Below are 14553 nucleotides of genomic sequence, written 5' to 3'. Positions count from 1 at the left end.
CTTCTGAGTATATACCTAGCAGTAGGATTGCTGGATCATATGTTAGCTCTATTTTTAGTTTTTTGAGGAACCTCCAAATTGTTCTTCATAGTGGTTGTACAAATTTATATTCCCACTCCCTATGTATGAAGGTTCCCTTTTCTTCACGTCCCTGCCAGCATTTGTTATTGACTGAATTTGGTTAAAAGCCATTTTAGCTGGGGTGAGATGATATCTCATTGTAGTTTTGATTTGCATTTCTTTGATGATCAGTGATGTTGAGCATCTTTTTATATGCCTGTTTGCCTTTCGCATGTATTCTTTTGAGAAATGTCTATTCAGATCTTTTGCCCATTTAAAAGTCAGATTGTTAGATTTTTTCCTATAGAGTTGTTTGAGCTCTTACATGTTCTAGTTATTAATCCCTTGTTAGATGAATAGTTTGTGAATATTTTCTCCCCATTCTGTGTGATGTCTCTTCACTTTGTAGGTTGTTTCCTTTGCTGTGCAGAAGCTTTTTAACTTGATGTGATCCCATCTGCCCATTTTTGCTTTGGTGTGCCTTTGCTTCTGGGGTATTACTCAAGAAATCTTTGCCCAGTCCAATGTCCTAGAGAGTTTTTCCAATGTTTTCTTGTAGTAGTTTCACAGTTTGAGGTCTTAGATTTAAGTCTTTAATTTATTTTGATTTGATTTTTGTATATTGTGAGAGATAGGGATCTAGTTTCATTCTTCTGCATGTAGATGGCTATCCAGTTTTCCCAGCATCATTTATTGAAGAGGAGATCTTTTCCCCAATGTATGTTTTGGGCACCTTTGTCAAATATGAGTTCGCTGTAGAGCTATGGATTTGTTTCTGAGTTCTCTATTCTGTTCCATTAGTCTATGTATCTGTTTTTAAAACCAGTACCATGCTGTTTTGGTTACTGTAGCTTTGTAGTATAACTTGAAGTCAAATAATGTGATTCCTCTAGTTTTCTTCTTTTTGCTTAGGTTGGCTTTGGCTATGGTGTGTCTTTTGTGGTTTTATATAACTTTTAGGATTGTTTTCTCTCTTTCTGTGAAGAATATCATTGGTGTTTTGATAGGGATGGCATTGAATCTTAGATTTCTTTCAGTAGTATGAACGTTCTAACGGTATTAATTCTTCCAATCCATGAACATGGAAGAATCTTTCAGTTCTTTGTGTCCTCTTCCATGTCTTTCATAAATGTTGTATAGTTTTCATTGTAGAGATCTTTCAGTGTTTTGGTTAATTCCTAGGTATTTTATTTTATTTGTAGCTAATATAAATGGGATTGCTTCATTGATTTATTTTTCATATTGTTCATTGTTGGCATATAGACATGCTACTGATCGTTGTATGTTGATTTTGTATCCTGTAACTTTACTAAATTTGTTTATCAGTTCTAATAGTTTTTTGATGGAGTCTTCAGGTTTTTCTAAATATAAGATCATACCATCTGCAAACAAGAAAATTTGACTTCTTCCTTTCCAATTTCAATGCCCTTTATTTCTCTCTTGTCTGATTGCTCTAGCTAGGAGTTCCAATTAATGGTGGTAAAATGGGCATCCTTGTCATGTTCCAGATCTTAGAGGAAAGGCTTTCAGTTTTTTTGCTATTCAATATGATACTAGCTGTGGGTCTTTCTTATATTGCTTTCTTATGTTGAGGTATGTTCTTTTTATACCCAGTTTTTTGAGAGTTTTTATCATGAAGGGATATTGGATTTTATCAAATGCTTTTTCAGCATCAATTGAAATCATATGTTTTTTTGTCTTTTATTCTGTTGATATGATATATCACATTGATTAATTTGTGTGTGTTGAACCATCTTGCATTCCTGAGATAAATCCTACTTGGTCATGATGAATGATCTTTTAATATGTTGTTGAATCTGGTTTGATAGCATTTTGTTGATGGTTTTGCATCAGCATTCATCAGGGATATTGGCCTGTAGTTTTCTTTTATTGGTATATCTTTGTCTGATTTTTACATCAGGGTAATACTGGACTTGTGGAATGAGCTTGGAAGTATTCCCTCATCCTCCATTTTTTTGCATAGTTTGAGTAGGAGTAGTATTAGTTTTTCTTTAAATATTTGGTAAAATTCAGCAGTGATGGCATCAGGTCCTGGGCTTTTATTTGCTGGGAGAGTTTTTACTACAGCTTTGATCTTTTTACTTGTTACTAATCTCTTCAGGGTTTGGATTTCTTCATGGTTCAATCTTGGTAGGTTGTATTTGTCTAGGAATTTATTCATCTCTTCTAGGTTTTTCAATTTATTGGCATATAGTTGTTCATAGCAGCCTCTCATGGTCTTTTGAATTTCTGTGGTATTGGTTGTCATGTCTCCTTTTACATCTCTGATTTTATTTATGTAGGTCTTCTGTCCTTTTTTCTTAACCTGGTTAAAGGTTTATTGATTGTTTTTAATCTTTTCAAAGAATCAGCTTTTAGTTTCATTGATCTTTTGCATTGTTTTCTTCATTTATTTCCGCTTTCATCTCCACTATTTTTTTTCTGCTAATTTTGTGTTTGGGTCGCTCTTGCTCTTCTGATTCTTTAAGATGCATTGTTAGGTTGTTTATTTGAAATTTTTCTTCTTTTTTGATGTAGGCACTTATAGCTATACATTTCCCTTTTTGCTGTATCCCATAGGTTTTAGTATGTTGTGTTTCCAATATCGTTTGTTTCAAAAAATTTTCAGTTTCCTTTTTAATTTCTTTATTGACCTATTGGTCATTCAGAGCAGGATCATGTTTAATTTCCATGTGTTTGTATAGTTTCCAAAGTTCCTCTTATTAATGATTTCTAGTTTTATTATACTGTGGTTAGAGTCTCACCCAAGGCCCATAGCATGTACTACCTGGCTACCACTCTTGACTATTCAGGGCCCCAGGGCTCTTTAGTCAGCAGGTGATGAATCCTGCAAGGACTGGGTTCTTCCCTTCAAGGAAGTGGGTTTTCTTCTGGCTCAGGGTGTGTCGAGAAATGTCATCTGGGCATCTGGGAGGTAGGGCCTTGAATAATGTCCTCAGGACTCTGCCTGGTGCCCTGTCCTACTATGGCTGAGCTGGTATCCAAGTTGCAAGACGAAGTCTTCTTTACTCTTCCCTCTCCTCTCCTCAAGCAGAAGGAGAGTCTCTTTTGGAGCTGTGAGCTGCGTTGCCTGTGGTTGTGGAAGAGATGATGCACATGAGCTGGTCTCACTAGGTCACATGCCCCCAAGTTCACTGGCTCTGAGCCCAGCACAGCACCAGGACTTTCCCAAGAATTGCAGTCCTTGTGGCCTAGACTGCCTTTCAAGTTTATTTAGGACCTCAGAGTACTTTAGCCAGGGTGATAAGCCTTGCCAGAATTCAGGTTCTGACTTCTGGGATGGTTGATTCCCTTTTGTCTAGGGCTGGCCTGAATTCTCCCTCCATTGAGTTTTGCCTGTATTGCTTTCTGCTGTGACAGGGTAAGACTGAGTTTCAGTGTAAAGTCTAACGATCACTGTGCTCTCCCTTCCCCAAGCTCATAGATTCTCTCTTTGAACAATGCAGCTGCTGCAGGGGATGGGGACGGGATGGCACTGGCAATTCAATACTACCTTTCCTACTTCTTCAGTGCATCTTTCACCAATATGAAGTTAAAACCAGGTACTGTGGTCACTTACCTGATTTTTAGTTCTTATGAGGGTCCTTTTCTTCCTATGAATAGTTGTTCAACTTGGTGTTCCTTCAGGGAGGATGACTGATGGAGGCTACTATTTGGCCGTCTTGCTCTGTCTCTATCCATACTAATTTTTTTATATCTGCCTAGGCCCTATAGCTAGACTAAGGTCAGAGTCTGGGGCAGAAGCAAACATGGAAGCAGAGGCTGCTGCTCTAGCTCAGAGACTAGAGGGTCAGAGAGTTGAATGGGTGCTGACACTGTGGATCCCCAGTGAGAACTTGTCCCTGTAGCCTAACAAGAAAAACTGCTTTTCTACAGGAGAATCACCATGTTACATTAGCAGGTTTTTTTTTTTCTTTTTTTTCTTTTTTTTGAGATGGAGTCTTGCTGTGTCTTCCAGGCTGAAGTGCAGTGGCATAATCTCAGCTCACTGCAACCTCCGCCTCCCAGGTTCAAACAATTCTCCTGCCTCAGCCTCCAGGGTAGCTGGGATTACAGGCACGTGCCACCACGCCCAGCTAATTTTTGTATGTTTAGTAGAGATGGGGTTTCACCATGTTGGCTGGGCTGCTCTCTTTCTGCTTACTTATTGATAACCTTGACCTAAATTTAGAAGTAACTTGGGTATCACTAGATCCATATGGGCAACTGGAATGCATTCTAAACTGAGTAATTAGAATTGAAATAATTACTCTGCTCAAAAGTAGGAACACTGCTTTCCCCATTTTATATTTCTTTATTTACTTTGGGGGTTTCTTTAGTGACTCTCCCCGGACTTGTATGTGGGTTCATTATTTACTTGACAGTTAAAAAGTTGGTCAGAAAAGTTATGTCTGCCTCCTGGTCATAAATGAAAAGGTAAGAAATCCAGAGGAAAAAATTACATCTTCTCTCTTGGTTTATTTTTAATATCAATAAAATGTCAGTGCCTTTAAATGCTGAACTTTATAATGCATATGTACTTTGAATTATTTTTGTTCAGAAGACAGAAACGTGGACAGAAATTATATATTCCCTCATATAACTCAAAAGCCTGATCCATCAAAGCTTGAAAAGCTATTGTCATCTTGGATGACTTTTGGTTTCTCCCTTGTTCTTGTAAGGCCTACTCTTTTCCACTCACCAATATCTTCTAGTAGCTTCCCCCGGTGATGTGTGGCTGGCTGAGTAGCTTCTTGAGAACATAGCCATTATTGAGCTTAATTGTCTTTCACTTATTATTCTAGTGACATTCTATTACCTCAAGATAACATACAAGTCTAATTTACCTAAGTGGATATTGCTTTTGTGTGTTACATTATGCTTTAGAATTTCAGGTTCTGAAATTACTTTATGCTTTTTAGGACTCCAAAAATTAAGCTGTTTTCTCTTATTTTCTTTAATCTTCACTAGTAAATGAGATTAACATGGATGGAGGTCTGACCTTGGGAGAACTAAGCCCAAGTGGTCACGTAAAACCCAGGAACTATGGCAGCCTTAAAAGGCCAATCCATCATTCCTAGCAACATGAATGTACCACACAGAATTATCAGAGAACCCCCCACCCCGCCCGCTTATGAAATAGTAATAACAAAAATATTTGTCATTTTTGGGGTACTTTCTAGGTTTCCTTATAAAATGGTAATAACAAAAATATTCATCATTTTTGGGGTACTTTCTAGGTTTCCTTATAAAATAGTAATAACAAAAGTATTCATCATTTTTGGGGTACTTTCTAGGTTTCCAACTCTTTAGAGATATTACTCTAAGGCAATCAACTGGGAAGATAGAAATAGTTAAAAATCATTTTCTTTGCATTGAAGAGCTTCCAGTATACCATGGTGCTAACCTAATTTTCCAGTTTTAGTTTCCCTTCCTCTATAAAAAATTATTTTATCTAATCAGAATGGTCTGTTTCTCAACAAAGCAGTCTCTCAATACCAGCACAGGATGCTGATTAGGAAATTAAAATTGTTCTTCTGGAGACTATCTTTGGTTTTTCACGGAGTTTCTTATTCTACTGGAGGTTTTCAGAACATAGTGCAGGTATCAGTCACTGCACATTACTCCCCTTACCCCTCTTCTGAGATCTTAGAATGTTCTGGATGATCTGACGGCTGGTTCAGAGATGGCTGTTTTATAAGTTCAGAGTGAGTCATTTAAAACAGGGTCCCCAACCTCCGGGCCATGGTCTGATTAGGAACCGGGCCACACAGCAGGAGGTGAGTTACAGGTGAGTGAGCACTATCGCCTGAGTGATCCACCTCCTATCAGATCAGTGGCAACATTAGATTTTCATAGGAGCGGTAACTCTTTTGTGAACTGCACATGCAAGGAATCTAGGTTGTGTGTGCATTATGAGAATCTAATGCCTGATGATCTGAAGTGGAAGAGTTTCATCCTGAAACTACCTCCCACTCTGGTCCATGGAAAAATTATCTTCCATGAAACTGATCCCTGGTACCAAAAAGTTTGGCGACCACTGATTTAAAAGAACAATTTACATAAAATCACCCTCAAAGTGCACGTGTGAGTCTAGCATATGTTGTACTGTACACTTTTTATAGGGTGTGTGTAGTGGCAAAGTGTTCTCTATAATAGAGTTGAGATATCTGCTTTCTCAAGGCTAGACTCGAAGTTAATTAGGTGGAGTGATCCTCCATATGTGTAAGACAGTTCCAGGCAAGTGCTATTTATGGATGCGTCTCCATTGGTGCCAGCAGTATCTTGACTCTCCCCTCAACTCCCTAAGCCTTTTATCTCTCTCTTCCTGAGAGCTTTCATCACCTCCATCCTGTGTTGTAGATCTAGCTATCTACTCTTTTTCTCCCTTCTTGCTTTTCACATTGCTTGATTCATAATGTTTGCTTAATACATATGGTAATCATTGATATCATACAGCAAATATTTCCAGCTGTCAGTCTTCTGAGAAGGTGATAAGATTGTACTTTCCACCATCTTTGGCTAGATGACTCACTTTGACCAATAAAATGTGATCAGAAGTGATGCAAATTATTTTCAGGTGAAATCATTTAATAGCCACTGCTCAACTCCTACCTTTCCTTCCTATTCATTGTGATGGTATATAGAGATGAAGTCTGAGTCCCTGAATGACTGCAATGTCCAGAGTCTCCTGCTGATCTGCAAAGTACATGTGGCTTAAACTAGAAATATACTTTTGATGCTTTAAGCCATTGAGACTTTGGGGTTGTTTGTATACAGCATAACCTGACTTATTCTGACAAATGCACTGGACGTGTACTTTCCAATATGATAGCCACCAGCTACATGTGGCTATTGAGCCCCTGAAGTATGGAATCTTATTTCATTTTCTGTTGCTATAACGGAATACTCAAGACTGAGTAATTTATAGAGAAAAGAAATTTATTTCTCACATTTCTGGAGGCTGGAAAGTCTAAGAACATGGTACCACCGTCTGATAAGGGCCTTCTTGCTATGTTATCCTGTGGTGGGAGGTAAGAGGGCAAGTGAGTGTGTGCAAAAAGAGAGAGCTTGTGGGCCAGGCTCACTTAATAAAAACCTGGACTTGCAATAACAAACCCACTCCCATGACCATAGCCTTAATCCATTCATGAGCGTGCAGCCCCCATGACCTGATCACCTCCTAATACTGTCACAATAGCAATTAAATCTCAATGAGAGTTTTGGAGTGAACATTCAAACCATAGCATGTGGCTAGTCCAAATGGAGATATACTATAAGTGTAAAACCCATGCTGGATTTTGAAGACTTAGTATGACAAAAAGTACGTGAACTATCTCAATAATTTTTGAATATTAGTTACGTGTTGAAATAATATTTTGGATATGTTAGATTAAATAAAATATAGTATTACAATTAATTTTACCTGATACTTTTTACTTTTAAAAAGTTACACATGGTTTACATTATCCTTCTGTTAGATAGTGCCGCACTGAACTACAAGCTTATTGAAGACAGGAGTTGTATCCGTTTTACCTTTCTCCCCCCACAACATCCAGTAGTGTCTGGGATATGAGATATGCAACATTAATGTAGGTTTAGTGAACAAACTGTGTCTCCATTTATATGTAGCTTAACATTTAACAAATAATGCCGTTCTCAACATGAAGTTTGTTTGTATTTTTGTGTTTAATAATTCCTTCTTTTAATTCCTTTCACTAAAGAATAACTCAAATCTTTTTCAACCATCAGATAATTGAATCTTATATTTTGATGTTATGTTTATGCTATAATAGAAAGGGTGGGGTTATGCCCATTAAATACTTCTCCTGATGAAATTTTTTAGCAAGGTCACTCCTGATGGCTTACATTTTCTTATCTTCGTAAAAATAACAAAGAAGCCCGTTTGTTCAGTCATAGTTGTGACCTTTATTTCTTTTCCAATATCTACCACTTAGGATATTTGTTAAATCAGGCCCCTTTGCATGGGGCCTTGTGCTACAAACCAAAAGGACACAGAAAAAGAGAAGTGGAGCTGCCATGAAGTCTTCTGCAACATCAGCTGTGGGGACTCCACATGTGAGGAAGCAGCGCTTTGGATTTTCAGATGAGTGAGACAGAAAGTAAAATAGGTGGCAAAAGGAGTCACTGAAAGGAACAACATACCTTAAAAAATAAAGGGTGGGGGAAACACAAAGTACCAAATAGGCTGGAAAACATGTTAAGCGCTTAATACATTATAGCTATTGCCATGATAGTGTATGAACCCAGAAGGAGTTATGGAAAGATGCATACTAGGCTTTTCCTTTGGCTAAGGAGTGGCAGGGGAGGTGACACAGGGGAAGGGGAAGATAGATACTCTCATCAAAAGACCATAGAATTAGCAAGAACTTGGCCACAAATCAACTCATATACTATTCCATGTGCGTAAAATCACATATTGTGTATGTGCATAGAAAAATATTACAACAGTGGCTACCAAACTGTAATGATTCTTTCTCTGGATGGTGACTGAATCTCAGGTGACTTTTACTTTCTTTGTTACACATTTTGAACTTTTCTCCAAATGAGCATGTATCATCTGTATACTCAGCAAATAATCTGATCTAACATTTTTGCATTTATGGGTAACATCAGGACAAAGATTAAGAATCCAAACAAAAATTGTCTATATTATTTGCATTCTGTTGAATGCTAATTTTTTAGATAAAACTGTCATATTATTAGAAATATAAAAGTAATCAGAAATATACTGCCAGTACATGCATTTTGGTTATCAGAGAATATTTTAAATGTACATATTTATAGGCCTAGTATACTCCTCCCTGAGTTAGGCTCCTATTGATTTTCTAAATGACACAGGGAAGTAGTTGGTTCAGGTCATGGAGGCATCTTATCTGAAAGTGAACAGTTCTTCAGAAAGGAAAAATGCTTTTGTAAGATTATAGAAGATTTGGGAATTATGCCATGAGGGCACATGCTGAGTAATATGTTTTTGAGGCAGGCTGCCAAGTTTTGTCAAAGAAAAGCAAGTACAGGGTTTGTTTTGCAATGTCTGGAAAACTTGGAACTCTAATTTCTTGGAAAATCTTTCCAAGATAAATTCAGTATGAAGGCATTCTACCTCAAAAAATTACATGTAGCAAGAGCAAAGGAAAAACAAAGTGTAACAAGATGTGAGATGAGAAAAGGAGATTTTTTTCCCCCCAGGAGATGTGACCTTGTTGAGTTCAATTACATGTCTGACAGCATCAGAGAAAACTTCCTCGTAATGTTAATTTTACTCAAACTCCTGAGTGTGGGTAAAGTAAAGGAATTATCCTTCATCATCAGTTCACTTTTATCCGTCTTTTAAAATGTACAAAATATAAGGTGTCATATATCCAAAACTATTCTGAATTGCTGGAGATCTTGAGCAAGTCATTTACATTTTCTGGGTCCATTTCTCTCCTTTGTCTAATCTGGAGGGTTTAGATGTAAAAAGTGCTATGGTCTCTCCTAGGTTTAATTTTTTTAAGTAAAACAAATTATTATTTTTGATATATTCACATAATCTTTGATATATATCAGCAAAACGTTTCCCTTATCAAGGTCTAATTCTTATATGGTATAAAAAGCACTGTGGTTACTTCATAGACATGATAGAAAACTAGGACCTTCCCAATTGTCCCTTCCAGTTCTCCATACACTTTGAAGCCTTTGCATGGTTGTCAGAAGGGTTGTAGTGATTGACAAACAGGAAGAATCCACTGACACAGGTTCTGTATCAACGAGATGGCTGTGCAGAGCAGGAGACTCAGCAATATTCTCCCCCTGGAAAGGATAAATTAACCTTGTCCTCAAGTCTTCTTGGAGCTGCCCTGCTGCTGGTGACTCTGCCTAAGGAGGTGGGAGATCTGCTCAGGTTCTTTAAGAAATACAATTTGGGTCTTCATGAGGCGAGTTCCTACTGTTCTGAGAGGCTCTCAGCCACAGTAGTGCATGGAGGTATGAACTAAGAAGCTGTAGAAGGATACAAGTGCACTTTGCTTGGGAACTGCTTACCACCATCTTTCCTTATGGGCTTGGGAGCTGGTGGAAACCAGTTCAGCAGATTTTTGAGTGACTTTTGAATTGAAGGTGAATTCTAGGAGACCTGACTGTCCCAAGTGGGATGATACTTTAAGCCTTTCTGATGTGTTTACCATAATTCAATTGAAGAAAATTTATGTATAGTTTATTCATGAATCCTACATTTTTTGAGTGCCTGCCATATGCCATTTTGGTGGGGAGAAGTATACAAATAATAAAAAGTATAATGCAGTAGAGAATGATGAGGTGCCAATTAAAATTGAGACAGACTCATAGGAGAGGTAACATTTCACTTTCAGGGAAAAGAAGAGCAAACCATGAAAAGGTTTGATGTCAGGATATTCCGGGAGAGGGACTGGCAAGGGAGTGGTGGGGAGGAGCTTCACATGTTCAGGGAAAAGGAAGGAGTCCAGTGTGGCCAGAGTACATGAGCAAAGGGGAGCATGGCAGGAGTTGAGGTCAGGGAGGTGGGCAGGTGTGAGGTCGAGTGGGCCTTGCAGGCCATGGGGAAAAATTTGGATTTTGTTATAAGAGCAGTTAACCATTAGAGGGCTTAAGCAAGAGAATGATAGGACCTGATTTGTACTTTTCTTGGTTCCTTTGGCTTCTAGGTGAAGAATGGATAGTGGAGTAGTAGAGAGAATAGGGAATTAGTTATCTAGTCATCCAGCTGAGATGTGATGGTGACTCAGACAAGGTTAGTGGCAGTGGAGAAGGAGAGAAGTGTCATGGCTTTGGGACATATTTCAGAGTAGAGCCCACAGGACTTGCTGATGGCTGCCTGTAAGAGAATAAGAAAAAGCTTAAATCAAGGAGGATTCCTATGTGTTGGACTTGGAAAAAGTGTATTTATGAGGAGGGAGAGACCTGGGGAGGAACTGGTTTGGAGGCTTACCAAGAGTTCTGATTTTGCCATGTTAAGTTTGGGTGGCCTAATAGATACTGAAGGAAAGATATCAGACAGGCAGCTTGAATTGCTATGGAAAGTCCTGGGCTGGAGATTTCAACTTGGGAACCATTGGCATGGATCTGATGTGAATTGTGAAAAGATAAGTAAAAGTTTAAACCAGTCCTTTAATTCGTCTTGAGCATGTGCTACTTTCAGTCAGGGAAAAAAAAGAAACCCTCCTTTATGAAATGATATGGTAATTATTGCTTACTACTTAGACTCTTTGTAGCAGTTGATTTTTAGGCAATTAGAATAACCACATCACTTTTATCTGATAATTAGAGCTAATTTGCGAGTACTGATGATAGGCTCATTCACTGAATAAACAAAATGCAGAGCACAAAGTTTGTTTCTACAGCCATATATGTGAAGTTGCTCTTCAGGTCCTTTGCAGCACAGGGCTGCTGAATTAATGCAGAGTTTAATTCAGAATTGTCACTCTTGTTCATTACTAAGCTCATGGCTTTATTCTGTAATGGTATTGTATACTTTGGGAAGAATGCCGTTGGGGGAAATTCTGACCCCTTCTTCTCCCAATCTCAGCTGCGCTGTCAGAAGCTGTTTGCCCTGACAGGCCTGGGAGCTTGGAAGCTAGCTATAGTAAGAGAGTGATGCTTCACATTACTGAGTGTCCACGAAATGCTTATGACAATGCCAGTTGTTTTGTATAGATTATCTCTAAATTATATTAAAACCCCTGCAAGGTAGGTATTTTTATTTCCATTTTAATGATGAGGAAACAGAAGCTTAAGGTCACATGGCTAGTAAATTACAGAATCAGGCCTAGGGTCTGTCTGCTTCTGAAAGCATATACAATTTTTGTTCTGCCAGGCTGTTAAACTGCCAAAATTTGCCTTAGTTTATTCTTCCAGTCCTACTTTCTCCTATCAACTCTTACGTCTTTCCAGCCAAAAACCAAATTGGCTCTCATCTACATTTCTGTCTTTAAAAATCATCCCGTAAGGGCCAGACACCCCTGTAATCCCAGTACTTTGGGAGGCCTCGGTGGGAGGATTGCTTGAGGCCAGGCGTTTGAGACCAGTCTGTGCAAGAGAATGAGACCCTCATCTCTAAAAATACTTAAAAATTAGCTGGGTGTGGTGGCACGTGCCTATAGTTCCAGCTACTCAGGAGGCTGAGGCAGGAGCATTGCTTGAGCCCAGGTGTTCAAGGCTGCAGTGAGCTATATTTGTGCCACTGAACTCCAGCCTAGCAGCCTGGGTAACAGAGCGAAGCCCTTTTCACCTAACAACAACAACAACAACTACAACAACAACAGAATAAAACAGAAAAAAGTCCCCTGAAGTATACACACCCCTACTCTCTTATGCTTCTGCTTTCTGTCTAAATATTTCAGCCCCATCCTCAACTTCATACCTTTCTTCTCCCCAACCATACCTTCCTACTATACTCTAGGATTCTATTACTTACACAGACCTCTCATTCTTTAGCTTTTCCCTTAACATTTCCCTACACTCTTGCCAAAACTCACTGTTGGCCTTATTCTAACTTACAAGTTCCTGAGCCAAATTCGTCACTTGTGGTCACTTCTTTCCCTTTTTTCTGGCTCTCAGAGTGAGGAGCAGGAGCCAGAGAATTTCCTGCTTCCCACCAGAACATCCAGACTATTGCTTGTTCATTGTCTCTCAAGAACTTGTGTTGTGAACTCCACTCTATCCTGTATACCACACTTCTTCCATCTTACATTCAACTCACACCTTCTGCTCACTTCTCACCCTAGAAGAGTCCAATTTTGCTGACTCTCTCTTTCTTCTATCATCTCCTGGAACCTGCTAAACACTTTACCTGGTGTTCCAATCCCTGGCCTCAGAGATCTTTGACTTGTGGACCTTAAGGAACTTTTCTTTTCTTTCTTTTCTTTTCTTTTACAGAGTCTTGCTCTGTCACCCAGGCTGGAGTGCAGGGGCATGACCTCGGCTCACTGCAACCTCCGCCTCCCAGATTCCAGTGATTCTCCTGCCTCAGCCTTCCGAGTAGCTGAGATTACAGGTGTGTGCCAACATGCCTGGCTAATTTTTGTCTTTTTAGTAGAGATGGGGTTCCGCCATGTTGGCCAGGCTGGTCTCGAACTCCTGATCTCTTGATCCACCCACCTCGGCCTCCCAAAGTACTGAGATTACAGGCGTGAGCCACTGCGCCCGGCCAAGGAACTTTATTTCTAAGTCACTCTTGCTCCTTATAGGCACAGCCACACTTCAGACCTGCTCAACATTTGAAACTGCCCCTTATCTGAAATGATCTTCTTGCATGATATCCAATTACAGTTCTGCCTCTTTGCAATCTTCTCTCCTGCTGAATCTTGGCTTTATTCTCACTGTAACAGCTTCTTGCCTCATCCATTGCCTTGACATGCTACACTGGCCTCACCTGCCTCTCTACTCATGTGGACCGTTTGGTCTGCCATTTGAGCTCAGTTTTTGTTAGCTCCATGGACTTCAGGCTCTGGTCCTATTTTACTTGCTCTGCAAATCTCTGATTCTAGGGATCACCATCTGATCTCTCTCCTCCTCCTCTTGTGTTACTGAGTACAAAGAAAGGACATGATTCCCGATTTTTATTAACGATAAGGAAAATTTACTATGACGTTTTAGCATGTAACCCACAGTCCCATGATTGGTTAATTTAGTGATCCAATAACATCACCAAAGACCTTGGATCTTCCCATTCCCCCCCCTCCACCTAACCCCCTGTTGTCCTATTAGGACAGCTTCAGTCTCTAGCTAGCCACCAGCTGCTTCATTTCCAGTGGCCATGCAGAGACCAGACTCAGCAGAAAAATTGGTTTGATTGGTTTTACCACAAATATCAACCCACAATTAGAACCTCTTCTGGCTTCATTGCAGTCTCATTACAAATTAGCTCCTACTTGTGTTTCTCACTGGAACTATTCTGAGCTTTTTCCAATTCCAATCTTATCAAGCCCCACCTACCTGTTTCTTTTTTTCTTTCAAAAGTGTCTTCAATATCTGTTTCTATTGCCCCTACCCTTACTTGCAGCCAACAACTGTTTACCTTGCCCCCATCCATTCATTCCCCTGTCCCTTTCCTGCCAGGTTGCTGTTCCTGCAGCTGGCACTGAGTGTGGCACTTTTTTGTTCACCCTGCCTCTGTGGGTTCCTGAAGTTCTGATGGCTTATTGTGGCATTTGGGATCCATTAAGACCTGGCCCTGCACTACATTTTCAATTTTAATTTCCATTATTTCTATTTGTGTACCTGATAAGCCAATCAAAATGGAAATCCCTGACTATTCTTTTACTGCTCCCCAGATTTTCCCACCTCTGTCTTTGTTCCCTTTCTCTGAAGAGGACTTCCCCTCAACTCTGCAAGTGAAATTACTGTACGCTTTAAGGTCTAACTCCAATGGCACTTCTTTTAAAAACTTTCCTGGCCTCTCTCATCCTCAGCAAGAAATTACAATCTTTTCTGAATTTTGTAGTAGATTATCTTAGG

General features: G+C 39.4%; 1 protein-coding gene across 3 annotated transcripts in view; it reads left to right on the top strand.

Annotated features, from left to right (window-relative positions):
* The window catches only part of PLCL1 (phospholipase C like 1 (inactive)), a 360211-nt gene that overhangs the window by 165334 nt on the left and 180324 nt on the right, over positions 1–14553 (top strand). Inside the window, exon 2 of one of the 3 annotated variants that reach the window (XM_050750685.1) lies at positions 8019–8139. The exons of the other annotated variants lie outside the window; for them this stretch is intronic. Coding sequence (XP_050606642.1) covers positions 8019–8139 — 121 coding nt within the window. The remainder of the gene's footprint in view (positions 1–8018; positions 8140–14553) is intronic. 3 annotated transcript variants of the gene reach the window in all.

The sequence above is a fragment of the Macaca thibetana genome, chromosome 12 (assembly GCF_024542745.1).
Source record: "Macaca thibetana thibetana isolate TM-01 chromosome 12, ASM2454274v1, whole genome shotgun sequence".
Lineage (NCBI taxonomy): Eukaryota > Metazoa > Chordata > Mammalia > Primates > Cercopithecidae > Macaca > Macaca thibetana.
The sequence above is the reverse complement of the archived record's forward strand: the minus strand, read 5'-3'. Positions and strand labels throughout refer to the sequence as shown.